Raw genomic sequence first — 21,697 nt, 5'->3', positions numbered from 1 at the left:
AAACAACTTAATAATCTAAACTGCTGGGAAAGAAATGTGCATCAAACAACCCCCACAAACAAACAGCTCCAAAGTCAACAGATTTATTTCCTTTAGCACTGAAGTTGTTCACAGTAACATCACAAGGGAATACATTGCCAGTGGTTATCCTGCTCAGTAGTAGCGCTCCGTGCTTAGAGTCCATTCTGTGTGCTCTGGATTCCCACAGTAGAAAAAGAGGAAAGCGAACAATGAAAGGTATTGCTTTAATTTTTTTCTCTGATAACCCAACACCCACCCAGCTGGTGTGAATGAGCGACCCGATCGCCAGCGAGGTCCCTCTTTGAGAGAACTGGTAAGGAGGATGCATTAGATGAGGGAAAGAGGACTTAAAAACAAAAACAAAAAACAGAATCAAAAGGCAAAAACTAATTCACGCAAGGAACATAAATACATAAATAAATGTGGAGAGAAAACGGGAACGGGAGAACAATTTCAACAACGACATGCAAAGAAAAGACAAATGCTGAACATGCAAACAACCGTACGAGGTCAAAGCTAAGAGTAGGAATCCCCTTGGTTTTTTAAATAAGCTTGTCGGTAAACTCGGCTTATTTACAGAATGAGTGTTTGGTGAGATCTGAGTCATCATACACACACGGGGGAAAGAAGTAGCCGACAATATCAACAAAGAGTTTGTTCCTCTCAAAGAGGCTAAGTCTACATTCTTAAATTACGGTAAATAATTTTCCAAACATATATTACAAGGTTTCTCTCGTCAAAAAAACGGGAAAAAGAACGCTTGCGCACATCTCAAGATTTCTCTGTGATCAAATAACTTAAACATGACAAAAATATCCTTAAATAACATTAAGAAACATTCTCTACATCTTTCATATAAATAACAGAAAATAAATTAACAAGAAAAATGGCAATTCAATAAAGTACAAAAATATACACAGCAGTTCAACATTGTCTGAAACCTGCAGATAATTCAAACGGACCTGAACAACAACAAAAAATAAACATTTAAAATGCGCTGACACAGTCTAACGGGACCCAGATCGGTTCCATGTGACTAAGCGCAAAGGAAATGGTGACAGTAAGGCCTGGTCACTCCAGAAGGTCGCACAGGAAAAAGAAATCAGTGTGTGGTCCAACTATTTCCACCTGGAAGTGCCTGGTGCTTTTCTTTTCCAGGAACCAAAGTCCTGGAACCCTCCCAGGGTAAAAAGGAATTTCCTTAGAAGGAAACGTGATTTGCTTTTTAACAGCCGAAGTTGTGGGATAATTAAACCAAATAACCTGTCGACATATCAAAAGTGTGATAGTGTCAGTCATATTTGACCGGTTGGTAACACTGGGTGCTGCAGGCTGCAACATTCAGAGAGAACTAACCCCTGACCTGAGGCGTAGAACTACAGCCCTGCAACAAAATTTTAGACCTGGTTCCTCCAGTGGAAACACAATAAGTAGAACTAAGTTTCACTAAAGTTTCCCAGTCCCTGGGAAAATATTCTGCAGGGGAAACGGGACGATAGCAGTGACTCGCAGGGCTGTTTAGTAACCTGCCGTAGCTAACGAGGTGACTTTATAACGTATGGCATTCAAAACTCATCTTTATACTTTATCCTGCCGATTATTTTCTCTATTGATTCCTTAAACTGTTAAAAATATTTAAAATATTATCAAGTTGCATTTACAGCTTCTAGAAGTGACGACTTCGAACTGTCTATTAGTCCAAAAGAGAAAATAACCAATTTACTATGATGAAAAAAGAAAAGAAATACTGTAAATATTCTTTAGTTTTAAAATGCTGTACAGAACTGTAACTGTAATTACAGATTTAAAAATAATAATTGGTTTGTACCACTGACTTCAAACTCGCAACAGCAAACCACATCTCTCTTGTGGACACGAGGTTTAATTAAAGTAAAACACTATGATGGCTTAATCAGCACCATAAACATGACTTGCTGTTGTTCACTGGCACAAATTTAGCACGTTACAAAAGTGGAATTTGTGAGAGAAAAAAAGTAGAGATAATCTCATTCCATAGAAATACTTGAATGGATATCTTAGTGAAATGTTGTCCATTGTAAAAGCTGGTGTGACCAGGCCCGTGCAGGATACCAAACAAAATATGGCAACACAACTCTAAAACGTAATGTCACGACAACACCTTTTGTACATACGGAACATTATTTAGTCTGTACAACAGAATAGATCATTCATTTATATAGCATCACCCCCAACCCCTTTATCATACTGTTTTGGGCAACCTTTGAACTGCGAGACCCGCTTTACAGAAGCGCCACAGAGCGAGTTCAAAGGTTCTGCTGTTCACAAAGAAAGACGATAGAAAGAATTACAATCCAGCCAGCGTTCATCCAGTCGTCCGCCTCCACTTTTTCCCCAAGTCAGTACATCCCACAACGAAGTTGAGGAGCACATACAGTGTGTGTTTATATGTACATGTGGGAGAAATAGAAGAAAGACAAAAGAGGAGAGCGGATGTGTGTGTAGATTGACAAACATCACTGTCTTAAGGCTTTTTTTCTTTTTACAACTCTTCTGAGATGTGTCTGTGTTTGGTCTGGTGGGAGAACCGGACTTTACTGATGCGGCCGGAGAAAAGGACTTCAAGGGTTGTGGGGGGTGAAGAAGGGTACTCTTGTCTTTTTAGTTTCGAACTCTCTTGTCGGCGGCGGTGGCCGGGGCGGGTCTCGAGGAGCCGCCGAGGTTAATAGTTATTATGGATGATCCCTGGTGGCAGAGACAAGTCAAGCCATCACATATGTGAGGAGGACACACACCCACCGACAGACCCCCGAGGACACAGAGAGGGACACAAGGTAGGGACGACAAAGCTACATCTGCTACTTATTGTAAAATACTGACCAACGTTTGAACTGAAATAGCCATTCTCATTATACAGTACAAAATGTAGAGGCAAAGTAGATTTGTTTTCTGTTCAATCCTAACTAAAGGGCTTCGTTAGCAGCTCTCTGTCCTTCTCTCTTTAGTGACCTGAAACTGCTTCTCGTCTACTCATGCACAGCTACTGCTCCTTAAGGTTGTTCCTGTGTCCTGTTGCTGGCGGCCGTCTTTGTTTTGTCTTTGCCGGAGGGGCATTTAGAGTCATTGGGCGGGGGCTGGTTGGGCTTGCTGCTGGGGGCATGCTTGGCAGGGGAGCTAGGCGTGGCAGGGGCGCCAGGGGAATGGGACGCTTGGATGTTCTTCTCGTCTGAAAAAAGCTGTTTAATTACGTCAAAGAAGTTACTCAACGGGCTGCCTACACAGACGGGAAGAAAAGAAAAAACAGAGAGAGAGAGAACAAACAACAGATGAGCAATGAGGTTAACATGGGGTGATGGAGGGATGAGAGGAGGAGTGGAGCTGGAGAAAAGGAGACTCTTCAGGGAGGAGGGGGGCATTCAGGCCACCAGGAGCCAGTGCAGGTGAGGTAACACCACACAGCAAAAAGGTTTTCCAGCTCGTATTTTACTGCTTCTCTCAGTACCGGAGGGGGGGTGAGCGTCAGCTTTAGAGTCTCGATTTCTCGTGCTGGGAGACGGTTGGCGGGAGCACTGGAGGACAGTACGGGTAGCACTGAGGAGCGGACCCCGAAAAACTGGAGGCACAAGGTAGGCCAGACCAGCCTACAGTTCTTTAAATGTCACTGATTAATTAATTGATGGGACTGTGGTAAATGGAAACTGGGTTCAGCTGTTGGTTTCAAACCTGCTCTACACAATTTTCTTTAGCACTTTAGACTGCAGCTCTGTAATATCAAGGTTTAAAAGGGGTTCATATTTTAGTAAGAGAAACGTAGTAATAGTCATATCATGGTAATGCCATCTGTCTGGAAACATGCAGTTATTACTGTGTAATAACCAAAAACAGAGCTGGAACATCCTAAATCAATCACATTAGACTAAACCTGAAGAGAGGTAGGCATATAACCAAACTATTAATTTGGTAATTACCATGATATTACTTGAATTATTACATTTCTATTGCCGAAACATTACCCTCCTATTATTTTATTCCCAGGCTGTAATGAAAAGGGAAGTTGTATATTGTGTCTTATACATGTGTTTAAAGTACTGTAAATGGTACTGAAAGACTGAAAGAGCATGTTAAACCTCAGATTCCCTGGTTTGGTCTTTATCACTCAAGCTCCTGTAAAATATCTGATCTTCTTCCCGTTTGTCAGACTTTTAGCAACACTCACACTTCTGCATTTGACATCTCACGGTTTGTGCTCTTCTCTCCAGATCTTTCCTGGACCGTTCTAAATGTCTCCCAGTGCTGCTGCCAACTCTCCGTCATATCAACATCCATTTGTTAAGATTCTGTGGTAAGTGTTTTAAAACAGTTATGAGTGCATAAAAACATGCAACAATGCAGCACATTACACACATTAATACACAGTCACTTATCATTGCAAAGGTTAGTGTGATAAAACAAGTCATCACCTTTATTCACGCTGCTGTGGAGTGGGAGCTGGCTCTAACTTACCATCTGTCCTCTTCAACCTCACAGTGAGATGTGCATCTGTGGTTTCTGATCTTTTGTTCCAGTGATTTCAAATATGGAAAGTTCAAGAGCAGGTGGGGGGCAACTCGGTATCAAACATCACCATGCAAAGAGCTGCACACACATTCACACCATGAAATATATACCAGTCTTATCAAGTCATTTGGTCCAAAACGAAAATCTTCCTTAAAAGACAGAAGCTTCTTAGTGCAGCAGGTAAAAGAGATTTAGATTTTGGCAAATAGAGAATTTTGAATTCTTTAGTAGTTGTACTGTGTTCTAGGACTTGGTGACAGTGATGTGACTTGAACCAGGACTGCTCTGCATCCAGGACTGATGCTCTACACATTGAACCACCAGGTCACTATCAAAACCTCAACTAAATCTATTTTGATATTTGACTATTAAGGACTTTTTAAAGTGAAAAGTTTAAGATAAAAAAAAAAAAAACTAACAACAAAGAACTTTAAGTTACTGTTTGTGGTACATTTCATTTAAAAGCATGACAAGTATTTAGTTATTTGTAGAAATTATTCTTCATAATTTTTAATAAAAAAACTGACACTGATTTCTGCTTTTAACAGTTGAGGCACAAAATGTTAAAATTTCTATTTCACTAATCTAAAAACAAATCTTTACAAAGCCCTGCGTGACGTGATGTAAACTTCCTAGATGATGCCATTTTTGACTTTATAACTAACTTAATGATTTTGGCTGCCCTCTGTACACTTTCAGTTTTCTTCCTGGTTTCTCCAAAGTTTCAACTTAACGTAGTCTTAACGAGTTTTCCTTAATTTAAATAACTTGTTAAGATGAACATATATATTTTTTGCAGCTCTCTCTCTCTCTCACACACACACACACACACACGTGTTAGTGACGTTGCCAGTGGGTGTTAAAAGCCAGAGTTAAGATGTTTTTAGCTGGGAGCTCCCAGTCGCTCTGGGTCTTACCACGTTTGGAGGATTTACTGGGCAAACGCTGAGAGCCATCTGAGAGCAGAGGACAGTGTCATAAACACCACGCCACCCATTGATGCCCAATGGCTTCACTTCTTGATACAAATATAAAGGACAATTCCAGACACAGGAATGTTCTGCTCATTTTCCAGGGACTGTATAATTCCTGTTCGTTTGTTTGCTTGTTTCTGTCTCTTCTACAACTCGAGTACACTGAAGGGGCAGTGTGAGTCCTACTGACGTTTAAGATTGAAAGGAAAAAAGTGCAAAGATGTTTTAACACCTGCACACTTAGTTAGTCTCTGTGGAGCCCGATGTTTAGCTGCCCTCAGTATTGAGACTCTGGGAAACAGGCTGAACATTCACTGCAACGACCATCTGACACCGTCTTCACGTGTACAACCTTACACACACACAGGTCATCAGGCTCATGTCTGCAGAGCTGTTGAGGTGTTTAGTAAGTTTCTCTGAACATGTGCAGATCAAACACAGTCACGTACTGTGTTTGTTTGCTCACAGCGACACAGAACAGATCATGCTTTCATCTCAGTGCAGCAGTCCCAGACGTATCAAACACAACTGTGCGTTAACAGCGGCTCACCCAGAACCATCAGCACACACAGTTCGAATCGGACCCTGGTGACAGTCACCTCAGCTCGACTACATTCATCCTTGCACCGAGTTTGTCACAGGACGTGTGTGCATGGTTCTGGGTTGGCTTTCCATTCAGCATGCGCTCATTCAGCCCGTCCATGTGGCGTCAGAGTAAAGCTGTGGATGACGAGAAGCAGGGTGGCATGGAGAGGCAGGCCGGACAGTGAGTGAGATGATAGACAGATTGGGTAGAGATGTGGGTTATTGGCACATCTACACAGTGGGGGGTGACTGAGGTTGTGCATACAGTGCCTGATAACAGTTCCCATCTGTGGCAGCAAGTGGCCAGACTGGTGCTACTGGTTCATTGTGTTTAAATGACAGTTTGGAGTTTTGGACATTGGCTGAATGTTGGAGTCCTGTAGCTGAGACAGTAGTTTGCAAAACACTGTATTAGCTACATAGATGCTGTGTTTAAGTCTGCTGTGAGTCTTATTTAGAACCAGCTGGCAACAGAACTGTCAGTCGGTGAAACTGCTGTTCTCTTTAAATGTTTAAATAAAGTTGGACTAAAATTACTTTAAATATTGTTTTACATCCACCGTCTGAGATCAGGACTCAACTCAAAGTCCACGTATTAAAGGACTAGTTCAGGATTTGTCAAACTAGTTCTAATATTGAGGTGTTTAAATGGAGGTCACAGTAGGTCTTTGTTGCAGTAGCAGCACGTTTCACCCAGAACGAGAAATGAGTGGTGCAATGTGCAACCCTTGTTCTCTGCAAGACGCACTCCGAAGTCTGAACCGAAAGTAGTTACTGAAAGTAACTATCAGGAGAAACAAAAGGGAAATTTGGGCTGCAGGCGGGTCCTCAGTTTGGACAGCTTAGGTGCGTTCTGGGTGAAACGTACCGACATGTCCAGTAGTTAGTATTAAAGGATAAGTTCACTGTTTTCTATCTTATAACAGGTCTTACATGAACACTGCTCCTGTTCATACTGACCTTGAGAGAATGGGTGGGGACAAACATCCACAGTCCTCCTTCTGTGCAATGTGTTCAATAGCATATCTAAGAGTAAGATGAGGCTTCAGCAGTTTATTAAACCAAATCTTCTACAGATTCCTAAAAAACAATTTTCCACTTAAGACGTGGCTAAATGTGACTAATGTAAAGGTTTGAAGCCTCAAATTTTATTACCATAAACAGTTTAATACAGATTTTGTCCCCTATCTCTTACAGTGGAAGGATCTCTGTGAGGTCATTACGAGCAGGAGGAGCAGTCGAGGAAAGAGCAGCTTGAGAAATCCCAACTCAATCCTGTCAACCTGTTTTAAAGTCTGCAGGCTTTACTGTAACACACTGGGGTGGGAGCTGAGTGGTTACAGGTCTGTGTTGTAAAAGGAAGCTGTGTGAGCAGCATGTAATGGCAGAGCGTGTGTGCGTGTGTGTGTTGCAGTTGCTCTGCTTCACCACTAGAGGGGAACATTATCAAGTAAATAACCACAGAGACACTTCAGCAGACAACTGAAGAACAAACGGTCACACTTTCGTTTCTTCCATATTTTTTAAATCCATCCACCTATAGGCAGCCACGACATATCCACTGACTGAAGAATCGGTGGGATTGTTTCTGACCAGATTGACCCGGGTTTAAACGTTTAGTGTCACTAATCTAACACAAACTAAGAACGACCCAAGTATTCTGAAAGCATTCTCCCTGTTAGATAAAAGTAGAACATGCACTAATTCAACAACTAATCCAAACTGTGTTTTCTGCAGTCGAGTCGGAGCTCCTGAGCAGTGATAACCAGTCCTGAGAGATCATTAAATCATGTTGCTGTGTGCGTGTGCACGCCATGGTATGTGGCAGGGACATGCACGAGGAGATGTCGTGTGCTAAAAGCAGTGTGCTGAGCTGAGCCGAGCGGGTCCGAGCTGACGTGGGCCGCGGGTGTGGCTGTGCTGTGAGGAGTGCCAGGATGCCGGGAGGGAGGAAGGCTGGTGGGAGGGGGGGGGGGGGGGGGGGAGGCGGAGCACTTACCAGATATCTGGGGCTGGATGCCGGGCTGGTCGGAGCTGAGCAGCTGAGCCTGGATGGTCTCCACCACACGCTTGAAACGTCGACTGGGACCTGACGAGACAACGTTTGTTATTTTATGTATTTATACTGGAACAGCGTTGTAAAAATACTGCATTCAATACTGCATTAAAGTACATATTAGTAACTACTACTACTGTAGCTGTGAGTGTTGAAATAATGAACTAATCTAATAAAATTATAAAAATGATGTAATTTCGACACAGTTCACGTCTAACACTTCTGATCAAACCTTTAAATTGAAGCTGAAAGTCTAATCCAAAGATTCCTCTGTTTGTACATTTCTGATGGATGATTAATAATATTCAGAGCCCACAGTGACATTTTAAGATGTTTCTTTGGTTTGAAATTCAAAGATTTTGGATTAACATGAAATGTGACGCGAGTTATTTACCTGAGAGCAGGGTGAAGGTGACGGAGTAGATGCCGTTCTCCTTGGTGGCACTGGTGCTCTCAGTGTAGGTGATGTCCACTTGGAACTTCACCGGCTTCTGGAACACCGTCGGACCAGCTGTGGACTTGTACTCGGCCCGGAAGCTGGTCTGAGAGATGACGCTGTGACTCAGACTGGGGATCTGAGAGGGAGAGGGGTGGGGGAGGGGGGAGGATCGGTCAGACTGCAGATTCTGAGTTGGCAGCTGCACAAACACCTTCTGCATCAGTAAAGATGGATGTTAGAGCGAGAGACAGGAGCAGAAGATAGATAGATAGATAGATAGATAGACGGATGGATAGATGGATGGATGGATAGATAGATAGATAGATAGATAGATGGATAGACAGACAGATAGACAGACAGATAGATAGATAGATAGATAGATAGATAGACAGACAGATAGATAGATAGACAGACAGATAGATAGATAGATAGACAGATAGATAGACAGACAGATAGATAGATAGACAGATAGATAGATAGACAGATAGATAGACAGATAGATAGATAGATAGATAGATAGATAGATAGATAGATAGATAGACAGATAGACAGACAGATAGACAGACAGATAGATAGATAGATAGATAGATAGATAGATAGATAGATAGACAGACAGATAGATAGATAGACAGATAGATAGACAGATAGATAGATAGATAGATGATAGATAGATAGATAGATAGATAGATAGATAGATAGATAGATAGATAGATAGATAGATAGATAGATAGATAGATAGATAGATAGACAGATAGATAGATAGATAGATAGATAGATAGATAGATAGATAGATAGATACTTTATTGATCCCCAAGGGGAAATTTTGGTGTTGCAGCAGCCATTACACACAAAAACATTTGAACATTGAGTAACATGATCTACACAACAATACACGAGACACAGTACAAGAATAACACACAGAATAGACAGTAATAACAACAAAACACACTGTAGGACTTGAATGTAAAGTGACTTAGTTACACATTGTTAAACCATCAGCGTGGACACTGACTCTCTGTCAGGGAGTCATTGTACAGGCTGATGGCTGTTGGCACAAATGACTTCCTGAACCGTTCCTTGTCACAGCGGAGCTGGAGAAGTCTCTGACTAAAACTGCTCCGCTGTTTGATAAGCAGGCTGTGGAGAGGATGTGAGCTGTTCTCCATGATGCTCAGCAGTTTGTGCAGCATCCTCCTCTCCACCACCTGCTCTAAAGGTTCCAGAGGAGCCCCCAGCTCAGAGCCAGCTTTCCTGATCAGCTTATTCAGTTTCTTAGTGTCGCTGGCTCTGATGCTGCTGCCCCAGCAGATGACAGCAAAGAATGTCGCACTGGCTACAACAGAAGGAGACGATGTACAGGACGTGCAAAACAAAGCAGACAGTAGGTCCAGTAGGTCCTCTGTCAACGTTTAGTCTGACAGCTCAGTAAACACAGAACTGCTTCAAGTGGACTGGAAGATGAAAAGATGATCTGTTTAGACTTTATTTAGCAGATTTCTTACTGTTGAATTACAAAGAGCTGTGTGTGTGACGAGGCTCAGTCCAGCAGCACAAACTGTGTTTTTGAATTCTGAAGATTGATGCATTTAGAACAGATCAATTCTCTGCTCACTATATTGTGATAATGTCAAACTGAGGCTTGTACAGTGTGTCGAGGACAAGACGCAACAGAAAGACCAGAAAACAAAGGCCGAGCTGCCTCCTACCACGAAGATTCAGACGCACAGGACGACAAACTTACGGAGAGGAAGGCGTGGACGATGTCGGCCTTTATGGAGCTGAGAGGTTTGTCTCTGATCACGATGAAGATCTGCTCCTCCTTCTCCAGGTTGATGAAGTTACCGAACCACGACTTCTTAGCCAGTCTGGAGGAGACAGGCTGAGATTAGACCTGAGGCTGGTTCACACTTGTATCTGAAGTAGCTTTATTCACCACAGTGACACGAGGATAAATCTGAGAGACGCGTTACGTGTGTTAAAATCTACACAGCAATCCACAAAATATGAAACTAAGTTTAAAGAACTGCTGCTTTTAGTTTATGGATCATTGCTTTTATTTACATCATGTCTTCATCAATGAGCTTTTAATTCATCAAACATTAGTCACTCGTCGTATTTTAGAGGTTTAATATTGATGATGGAGACATCACAGAAAAGTGGTATGACCAGTACAAAGTAATGACCTGTGTAATGTCAGCTGCTCTGGTGCTGCCGGGAACCACTGAACCACTGAAACACACTCCGAAGAACCACACGTCTCCACACTGACTGATTTCTGAAACCAGTTGTACACACAGAGCTTTTTAAGTGTCTCTGAGCGTTCACCTGCTCCCTGGAGAGTTTTTGTGGTAACTGACTCTCTCTCTCTGTAACTGGGTGAATTAAAGTTATTGAAGAAGCCGGTTGTGTTTTCCTCTAAGGTTATTTTCAATACGGATTCATCCACATGTTGCTCAACACTGGCATCCAGGTCGTGGTTATTCCAAAAGTGCTACTCAGTGGGTACATCCCAATTCCCTTAACTGCATCAATGTCTCTGTCTTAGCCCCTCCATCTAAAGATCCATGGAGGGACAGGGATTTCACCGTCCTCAGTGTACCTTTAATTTAGACTTTAATACTCTGACGCATCATCAGCTCACGATGAACCACTGAATTATTATTTGCAGTACATTTATTGGTTTTCTGATTTTTTAATTAATGACTCATTCATCCATAATATAATTATATCTTCTTGTAGAGATGCAGTTTTAATATTTGTCACAGAGAACTAAAGCTCTATGATCCAGATGATGGATCTGGTTCATTTTACTGTTCTAACTGTATATATTGTATATATAGTAATAATGTTGTGATGCAGTTTTAGATCAGTGCGATCAGCTGCAGCCAATCACCAACAGGTTTCCAATAAAAGGTGTGACGGTCCAGTAGAAGACCTTTGTGAAGGATGCTCTGGTGTATCTTCACTTATCCGTCCTCAGACATCGTCCCTCACTCCTCAGAATGAAATAAGAGGCTTTGGGACGTCTTTCAAGATGGAGGAGTGGAACAACTTCCGGGGTGATTGATGATCGATCGTTTAAGGGAACTGGGAGGTACCCACTGAGGTGCAGATCTTCAAGGCCACCATGTAGCAGCTTTGGAATGAGCAGCAGCAGCAGAGCAGTGTGTGGTGAATGGTTAAGTTGGGTTTTCCCAGTTAAAGTATTTACACCTGGTAATGTTTTGCTTTGCCAACTAAAATCAAGTTTCTTTAAAATAGCATCTACTCCCTGGATAATAAGCTTTACCTGAGGTTTTACCACACAGAGCTTCACATTCTTTAAGTGCTGACTTTAGCTAATTGTAGATAGTTTAAACCTAAAGCTAAAGAGAAGTTACAGCTTGGTACCCGGCTACAGTAACGAGCACAAGTGCAAAAAGCACAAAATGCTTTTTTACAAAATAATGAAAATGATACGATCAACGCGATAACAGAGTCTGTTTACGAACAGAGGTTCGTAAACAGACTCTGGTGATGTGTGCTGCTGCATTACTCACTCTGGAGAAGAATCTGGGGTGAGACTGGACATGTCCTCCTGGGTGGGAACTGTAAAGACAGGTTAACGGTCACACAGGAGTCGGCTCCTTCCATTATTCTGCTGTGTTAATGTCGAATTCCTGCTGGATTCATGTGTCGTGAAGACGTTTCTGTTTGTATTTTCCACTGAGTGCCATTTCAGATTCAGTCAAAACACAATCTCTCAGTGTAAATGAGGTTATTAGTCTGGAGGGAATTCACAGCGCTATCAACTTACAGCCGTGGGAAAACGGCTCAAACTAAAGCAAAAAAAGAAGAAGCAGGTCAATTTTCCAGTTCCTGTAATAAGACGGTTATCCTGTAAATGACATGGCCAGAGGCTGCTGTTCCTCATGATAAAGATGCAGCAGGTGAAGCCGAGTTAAACGCTGCCATTAGGAAGCACAGAGATGATTGTATCTACTCCCCAGAGCTACAGGAGCACAGTGTGATGCATAAACACTGTGCAGAGTCGATTATCCCTCAGATAAGACTGAGATCATGAAGATATGATCTGAATAAATCATAAACAGAGGTCTCATTTAATCTGAACACCCACTCCACCCCTCCCTCCCCCCTACCTTGCATTTTCCTGCGGTGGAAGCGCGGCGAGCCCAGGAAGCTGTTCTTGATGGAGTTGAGGCGCGTCCTCCAGGGCATGCCGCCAATCGAGGGGCTGGGCGGAGGCGTCGGGCTGGGTGTACCAGCAGGGCTGTCCTTGGGTGTGTGCACCGGGGTGCCCTTGGGTGTGGGGAGAGGACTCCCTCTGGGGGAGGGGTGGGGGGTCACCTGTGTGATGGGGACAGATTTGCCGTTGTGGTCAGGGTGGAGGTGGTGGCGGCGGAGGGGCGACATTGGAGGCACGGGAGAGAGGGGGATGGAGAGTTTGGGGGGGACAGTGAGGGGAGGGTGGCGTCTCACCCGGGGGCTGTTGGGAACGGAGGGAGCCAGAGGCTGGCTGGGTGTGTTGGGCTCAGATTTGGGAGTGGTGGAGCTCTGGGCTGTATTGGGGAGGGGGTTGGACCTGGTGGTCTGCAGGGGCTTCTCAGATACTTTGGGCTTGGTGGGGAGGGTCTGGGTGCGGGGGTGCATGAGGGGAGACCCCATCTTTGGGTGGAAGGAGTTGGGCGTGCGGGGCCCCACCCCGTTAAGTCGGACCTCCGGGGAGTGGGTGGGGCTGCAGTTGGGAGACTGACACAGGTCTGGGGACTGGGGCGGGATGAAAAAGCGCCGGTTGGGCTGTAATTGGTCATGCACCATTAGACATGACGGCAGAGTCAGCCAATGAGAAAGCGAGGTCACAGCAGGAGGGACAGCCCAATAAAAAAACACCAGGAAATAAAAAAGGAGCAGATGGGTTGAGAGGTGGAGCAGGCAGGAGGTGGTGAGAGTGCAAGAAAGACAGAAAAACAGAACATGCGATTAGCGAAGTGATCAGCCAATCAGGAGGCAGTGGAGCATTCCTGATGCATTAACAATAGGGATGCACCGAGACCAAAACTAGTACTTTGAGCTGAAACTGACATTTTAAAAGTTCATTGTCATCATCAGAGAGATGAGTTTGAATTTTTATTTAACGACACGATGACGAATCTGAAGCCGTTTGCTCAGTGATCAGTGTTCGATACTGATACAGGAAAGTTTCTAATGCAGAAACAGATGCAGATGACACCCAGCTCTACCTGTCAGTAAAACATGGAGATCTAAGACGTGTTAGGTGTCTCCAATAAATCTAAAAGTGAATGACGACAAAATAGATTAATCGATGATGATATCACGTTTTATTTTAATGATAAATCATTAATGTTTCTCTGCAAAATGCTAAATGTGAGACTAATATTCATTCATCTAAAATGTGCCAACATTAGTTGAGGTCAGCTGTGGCACTGAACTGAGCCTTATAGAGCTGCGATGATTAGTTCATAATTGATCAGTGGATTGGTAGAAATGTATTAGTATATATAGTAAATATGGTATATATTGTAATATATATATATATATATATATATATATATATATATATATATATATATATATATATATATCCGAGAAAATCCTCAATCATCAAAAATGTCTTTAAAGCACAACTGACAGATGTTTCCTGGCTTTGAAGCTCTTTCTTCTCTTCCATCACAGGAAACAAAATGTCTTCAGACAAACAAGACATGACAACGTCACGTTGGCCTGTGAGACATCATTAGAAGCATTTTGACCAGAATTTTACCAGTAAAATAATTTACTGACTTACACAGAAAAGAACTGATAATAATCATTTTCCTGACATAAAACATTTTCTCTGGAAGGGAAAACAAAAATCAGTACACTCAAAAATACTGTATATTAACTGTCTTACAATACTTCGGTGCATCCCTAATTAACAGCAAGTGAACCAGCCTGAGAGCTAACAGCTTTAGCTTCACCCTCCACCTGGGAAAGCAGCCAGAGTGCATGCACTGTGCTGATGCACGATGCTGTGGAATGAATGAGCAGTGCACTGATAAGATGGTGGGAGCAGTGAGAACCCACAGCTGAACAAACTACTGCAGCAGCAGAGAAGGCCTCAGTGACCGATCTCATCACAGCATTACAGGAGTGTGTGAAGCGAAACCCCCGTGTTACAATGAAAAGCGAAGGTGTGGGAAAGGTTTTCACATCACAAACTGAAGTTCTCAGTCTTTTTCTTTACAACTCAGGCCTCATGCAAGAAGCACTGATACGTTCCAGAGCACTCCTGCCCTGCAGCCAGTCACGGTCCGCGTGTGATGTGAAAACCAGGAAGTGACTTTTCAGCGCAGTACGAGGCATCTTTCATGTAGCAGTTAAACTTGTTGATTATGGAGAAGAAGTAGATGTAAGTTTAGGCAACTGAACTTTGTCTTTGGAAAAATCAGACACAGATGACTGCCCACAGCGGAGCACTTCATCTTTTTCATATTCTGTACACCTGTAATGTGCTTTATTCTTTCTCTTTCCATCACCTTCCCTTATTACCTCCCATTTTCCTTCCCTATTTGCTTTACTATTACAATTTTTAGCATCTACTCTAACTCTATGTCAAATTACTCCTTTGTCCCAGTCACATTATGGCTCTGTGAGCTCGCAGCAGTGGAAGCTGTAGTAGTATTTTCACTCAGCTGCTGCAGTTTCAGTTCTTTTTGCTGTTCTTCACCTGGCCACAAACTGATCAGAAGCCCGTATAGCACTTTGGGGGCATCAGTTATGCTGTTGATCAGGTGCCTTCCCCCGGGCAAAAACGAGTGATTTACAACAAGAGTTTGATGAATCCAAACAGGAAATCATCAGGGAAAAAGGGTTTAGAAAGAAGATCAGCAGAATGTTCTTGCATAAGGCCTGGCGACTTTCATTCATTACTTTTTAAAACTGATAAAACGAAGGCTGGAGACTAAAATCTGCTTCTTCTTCAGTTTGTCTTCAGATAAGCAGAATAATGTGCACTGAAGAATAAAACAAAGACATTCCCCACTGAAAAAGATTCTGCATGCTTTTGCAAGCCCCTGAATGTTTGATGATGTATGATTGTATGTGTCTCTGATGAGGGCCGAAGATAAAATGCCCGACTTTCCACATTGAGCTGCAGGTTGGTTTTGCACAGTGAACCTTCCTGCGTCGTGTGTGCAGCAGCAGTTTTCAGGCTCTTTCTCACAGAGTGATGGATCAATTCTTCAGCTAATCTGCAGCTGCATCAGAATCTATTCTGAATGGACATTAATCACTGGATCTCATCTGGAGTTTGGCCTCCGATGGATCCAATCCCACTTCATCTTAAGCTCGGTGACGTACGGCACAGCCTGACTTGAAGCCGTTTGCAGCGAGGCCACATCACAACCTTAATGAGAGGAAGAGCAGCACGTTGTTCACCTGCTTCTCCCACAGACTCGTACATTTGTTGAAGCTACCGAGACTTCAGGTTTGTACCGTACGTCAATCAGGCTCACGATGAAGTGCACAGTGGTGTGTATGAGCAGCTGATGAGGGGCTGAAGTGATAACAATAGAGGCAGAGGCAGCCAGTGAGGTGCATTGTGGGAAGTTAATCGGTGCGTGGTGAGTCAGACTCTTACCCTGGGACTGCTGAGAGGACTGGTGGAGAGACCGGAGGACGCTCCGCTGATCGACCGTGATCTACACAAACACACAGAGTAAGATCAGTGTCTAGAAACTGGACACACTGGATCAAACGACTCACAAAACGCTGCTCTGGAAACTCACACACAACACACAGACACGTGGATACAGAAAGTCTTAAAGCTCTTTGTTATAAGTGAACTCTGAGCAGACTGAGACGGAGAAAAGTGACTCAAACGAGGACAAATCTTTGTGGGTTTTATTAGTTCGCCCTTCAGCAGAACATCCCTCACTCTCTCCTGTAGCTCCTAGTTTATTACTCCAGGAATAATGTTCTCTCACGTTGTCTCTGTTCGTACACAGAGGCTGCTCCAGACAGAATTCACCATCAGTGATGCAGTAGCTGTACATATTCTAGTAGCTGCTTCTAGGCGAGTCAGACAAACTGCTGAACGACGTTCCCACTAACTTGACCTGTTCTGTTATTGGACTCTTTAATTTAGCACCGAGTCGAACTTATATTTCTTAACTTTACTGTGGAGAAAATTGTTTGTTTTGATTCTGAACTGAATTAAAATGATTTTTTCTTGCACAGGATATTTGTATTTTGTACAACTGACAAACTGTCATTTGAACCATTTGCTTCTTTTTGAGCTTCAGTGTCACTGGACCTGGGAGTTGTTTGGTGGTATTTGAGTAAACAGCTGATGTCAACAGTTTAGACTCTCACACATCCTGTACGTGGGGCTCTGAGTACAACACAGGATCACAGTCAACCAGAGGAATGGTCACAGAGAACAAAACCTCTCAGTGTTCGTACAAACTGGTATTTTAAGCCAAATGGTGAACTTGTCCTTTAGGGATGCTGACTCAGCTATTAGTTGTACTGACGACCACTGATGAGGAAAACTTAAAAACGTGACGACACTCAGTCAAATCCTATGACATCGTTCACTCTTCTGTGTGTCTGAAGAAAACGACGTCCTCAGACAGAACACGTCCCACTGAAGCGAAGACTGGACTCATGACTCAAGCTGTGATCACACACTCCAGCATTATTCCAACATTAACTGTTCTGGTTAAAGAGGCAAACTACAGTAATTTCTCTAACTATCTGAGTTTTCAGTATTTTAAAATATTGGTAATCGATAACTGGTCAAACTAAAAATCAGCACTTGAGCTGGTTCGTTCCAACAATACACACACGGCATGATGGTCAGCGGGAGGACACTCACTGACGTAACTGTTGCCCTTTAAACACCCTTCACATTGCGACGACCGGCTAAAATGTCCCCACTTTGTAAAATGTCCTCAGTCCAATGGTTAAAAACATCATGCTGGTCGTCACAATGATAGTCACACAAACACACACACAGGGCAGAATTCATCAGCTCCGTCTCTTCACGAGATTTTTTATTTTTCATTTACGTATCATTAACTTTTCATATCTTCTCTCTTTTGTTCAAACGGCACACACACACACACACACACACACACACACACACACACACACACACACACACACACACACACACACACACACACAGGCCTGCTGACGTCTTTGAAGACTTTGGGATTTAATTGCCCAAAGACAATTTGGCTTTGCTAGAAGTGAAAAATTAAAGCACTAAATTATATTTAAATATGCCTGAAGACACACACACACACACACACAAACAGAGGAAGGATGACATCACTGGGACCAAATTAGCTTTCACAGCTGTGATGTCATCATCAGCTCAGCTCAGTGAGAAAATATTACAGTCTTATTTTTCATTATTCTATCTTCTCTCCCACTAATTCCTGTTCATGAGGGACGTTGTGCTTCTCTGAGCTTCTCACTGTACTAACTCATCACTGACTCGATGTAAATATTTTAAACCCGTTTAATGATGAATCCTGCACAAACTGTGTGCAGAGATTCTTTCTTTAGCTGCTCAAATGACAGACTGTGTGAAGGAGCTGTAGAATATGTGGAGTAGACGTCATTCAGCGTTGAATTCGTGTTAACACGTGTGTTGTGTCGTGAAGATCTCGTCTGAATCAGAGATACAGCAGCGACTCTACAGATCCAGCTGCTGGAAAACGATTCACGAGCGTCTATGGATTTAAAATTTCTAAAATGGCGCAAATTGCATCCACTACAGAGTCTGAGTCTCTAATCCAGTTTCACACTGTCAAGTGATTTAATCTATGTTGTCATAGTGCAGTTGTTACTTGATCCAGATGTTAAATAATCTATGAAGTTAGATTTTTGGAATTATAACAAAAGAAGAAAATAACTAATGTGTTTAATGTTTTAATGAATAAATTAGCCAATGCAGCATTTTTAAATCACTGTATATGTGTAGATGTTAGACTGTGAACCAACACTGAGTCCAGCAAACAACAGGCTGGATTAATGACGGCGAGGAGACACTTCAGAGACGAGCTTCGATTAACATGAAACTCATTAACCGCGACACCACGGTGAGGAAGCTGAAATCTGAAAATTAATTTATGGCTTATGGCTGCTGATGTGTGTTTGAGAGGGAGGACACAACGAGCTTCATTTTATGGATCTCCCCAATTAGATGATGAGGGAGATAAAGGGCTGTTCAGCGGGGGCTCAGCCACATTTCCATCTCCTGTTCGTGCTCCATCTGCATTCCCGGCAATTAATTTATGCTAATCTCCATCCAGGCTGCGAATCCATCGACAAACTGTTTCCCCTGCACAAGGTCGGCCACACAGGGAGGCTGCAGACGGCACACACGGTGAGACCCCCCCTCCCCATGCAACGAGAAAAAAACAGACCTGCAACAAACAAACAGAAACCCCCTGCACACGCCGACAAGGAGGAGACTAGATGAGAGGAAGGAAAGAGGAGTACGGAGAGGAGGAGGCACAAGCGTTGACCTAGAAATTCTCCTCCCCCCCCCTCGAGAGCCGAGGGAGTAACGTCAAACAGGAGGTGGATGCAAAGACGGAGCGTGTGCTAGTTTTGTGATTTCACAGAGAAGATCATGTTCTGCCTCTTCTCACAGTAAACCCGTGGTCCCAGCAGGGTTTGGTTTTTGGATCAAGTAGCGCTGATACTCGACACACCAGTGGGCAGCAGAACCCCCGTTTACACGGTCGGGTCACAGAGAGGGTCAGCTCAGATCAGATGGGTCCAAAACAGGCAAAAAGGAATCTGACGTTTTTGGGTCTGTTTCAGGTCACGATGCTGCCGCATGTGAACATAACCTGACAAGAACCAGATGCTTTCATCAGAATGTAGATCAGTGGTTTCAAACCTGGAGGTCACAGAAGACAAATACAGAGTGCTCAGTGTTCCCAGCGTACAGGTTCTGAGAGGTTCTCTCTGTTTCCACTCATGGAACATGTAACATGTGACATGAAGGCCACCTGTCAACAGGTCAGAGCTGCAGCTAGTCCGTCTCAGACCGGGGCTGTGGGACGAGCTGGTCTGTCACCAAATCAACCACCAGCACCACATTATGAACGTAACGTGGCCGACACCAACTGGACTAGAGCTTTGAGTGAGTTGAGTCGCTGCTTCAGACCTTTTCAGTTGTTCCTGTTTATTCCTTTCAGCAGACACCAGACCACAGCTCTCACTGACTGATTCACCTCATTTAAAAACCTTTTCATCGTTTGTTGCAGTAATTTCTGTGTTTTGGTTTCATAAGTGAGTTTCGTCGTTTGACTGCTGCAGCTTCCTCTTTGTCGTGACCTTGTAGGACAGACTGTGCACGGTACATGGTTCTGATTTAAAGGGTTAAAGGTGATAGGTTAGCAGCTTCACACTCGTATAATAACTCTGTATCATCAGGATCAGTGTTTTGAGTGAGTGCACGTTTAAACATAATTCGATTTTTACTTTTCACAGATGTCGTCAGACTTAGGTTAGAATACGGTTAGAAATGTAAAAGACAGTGTTAACAAGTTACTAACAGAAAGACACTTTTCATCAGCAAACACAACATTTAAAGTGAAATACAAAGACATGATGGGAACTTTAGCGAGCACTAAAAACCAAACTACACTAATGGATGAAACAAACAAAGGACGTGAATGGACAAAAGGATCAGACCAATACCTTTCCTCCTTGCTGCAGTTAGCGTTTGTGATATCCAAGCTTTTACTGAAAACTGATTTGCTAAAAAGGGAACAGACAGAAAATCAAGAGACAGACAGAAAGGCAGTCACATAAGGGGAATCCTACTGTAGGACATGCAGCAGTCAAACAGCGAGCAAACAAAAGCTTGTAATAAATTGGAATCACCATGAAACAGAAGAGCATCACACAAAAAAAGAAAATCTGACACATGCACAGATTTAGAAATCAGAAGTAAAAAGCAGGAGGAGACGCACATTCACGGACCATGCTGGAGCAGCGGGACACTCAACACGCTTCGTTTTCAGCTACGCGGCCTAATGTTCAGCTTTATTACCTCTGCTGAATCACTTATCAGAAACGCAAGAACAGACCAGCTGAACAGTGTTTCAGCGGCTGCTGCACCTGCTGCAGTGTGACAGGAACAAATCAGGTAACTCCTGCTGGAACCTGCTCCAGCAGCCACGCGTCACAGCACAAAACTCCAAGTCAACGCTCAGACTGTGTTTGTGACCATGTCTGATAATCAGGAGGCTCCTCGTTCTCTCATTCATCTGTTCTCTGTCTAATGCACGTTCACACAGCAGATATCACTTCTTAACTGATTTTTGTCTGTTTGTCACAGCTCAACACTGCAGCTTTTTAAATGAACTGAGATTCATGGTTTCACACGAGTAAAAGAACAAAAACAAGGACAGCAAGTGTCTGTCAGAGCATAAACTGACTGATACAGGTCCCTGTGTCGTTTGTAAAGTTGCTGCGAGATTTAACAAAGGCTTTCGTGACTTCACTCTAACTTAAAACACTTTTCCACAGTTTCCGAGCAGCTTTAACTCTGGACATCTCTGAGGAATCTTCTGCAGCTGCTGATGAACTCTGAACTATGTTGTTAGTAACTAACAAGGTTAAAACAGAAGAACCTTTGTACAAGCGATCACACACAGAGCGTGTCCACGTTCAGTTGCTGGGGTTATTTCCTCATCGTATTTATTTATTTGTCCAGGTTTCAACTCAACAGTGAGCACAAACGAAACAAGCATCCACGGTTCAGGTCAGCAGCCTTTTCGACTGAGATGCTTCTTTTCCTTTGACTGCATGCTCCATGCACACTTTACACGCGCCACACACAAACCCCAGAGTCCTGCTCATGCAGTTCAACACTTGTCACCCCAACCGGTCGAGGCAGATGGCCGCCCGCCCTGAGCCTGGTTCTGCTGGAGGTTTCTTCCTCTAAAGGGAGTTTTCCCTCTCCACTGTCTCCTGGTGCTGCTCAGTGGGGTTGTTGTTTTTTTTTTATTTATTTTTGTATTAAATTGTTGGAACAATTTCCACCAGAGCCAA

General features: G+C 43.2%; 1 protein-coding gene across 8 annotated transcripts in view; it reads right to left on the bottom strand.

Annotated features, from left to right (window-relative positions):
• Positions 1–67: 67 nt before the first annotated feature.
• Positions 68–21,697, bottom strand: part of LOC113174283 (serine/threonine-protein kinase BRSK2-like) — a 94,183-nt gene continuing 72,553 nt past the window's right edge. For 3 of the 8 annotated variants that reach the window (XM_026378146.2, XM_026378147.2, XM_026378153.2), the window contains 9 exons: positions 20,339–20,398; positions 16,251–16,311; positions 12,751–12,958; positions 12,151–12,199; positions 10,353–10,476; positions 8,567–8,747; positions 8,116–8,205; positions 5,475–5,513; positions 68–3,274 (listed from right to left, as the gene is read on the bottom strand). In XM_026378146.2, the coding sequence (XP_026233931.1) occupies positions 3,051–3,274; positions 5,475–5,513; positions 8,116–8,205; positions 8,567–8,747; positions 10,353–10,476; positions 12,151–12,199; positions 12,751–12,958; positions 16,251–16,311; positions 20,339–20,398 (1,036 nt within the window). In that variant the 3' untranslated portion in view covers positions 68–3,050. The remainder of the gene's footprint in view (positions 3,275–5,474; positions 5,514–8,115; positions 8,206–8,566; positions 8,748–10,352; positions 10,477–12,150; positions 12,200–12,750; positions 12,959–16,250; positions 16,312–20,338; positions 20,399–21,697) is intronic. The other 5 variants (XM_026378148.2, XM_026378149.2, XM_026378150.2 and 2 more) reach the window with 3 other exon arrangements.

The sequence above is a fragment of the Anabas testudineus genome, chromosome 3 (assembly GCF_900324465.2).
Source record: "Anabas testudineus chromosome 3, fAnaTes1.2, whole genome shotgun sequence".
NCBI lineage: Eukaryota > Metazoa > Chordata > Actinopteri > Anabantiformes > Anabantidae > Anabas > Anabas testudineus.
The sequence above is the reverse complement of the archived record's forward strand: the minus strand, read 5'-3'. Positions and strand labels throughout refer to the sequence as shown.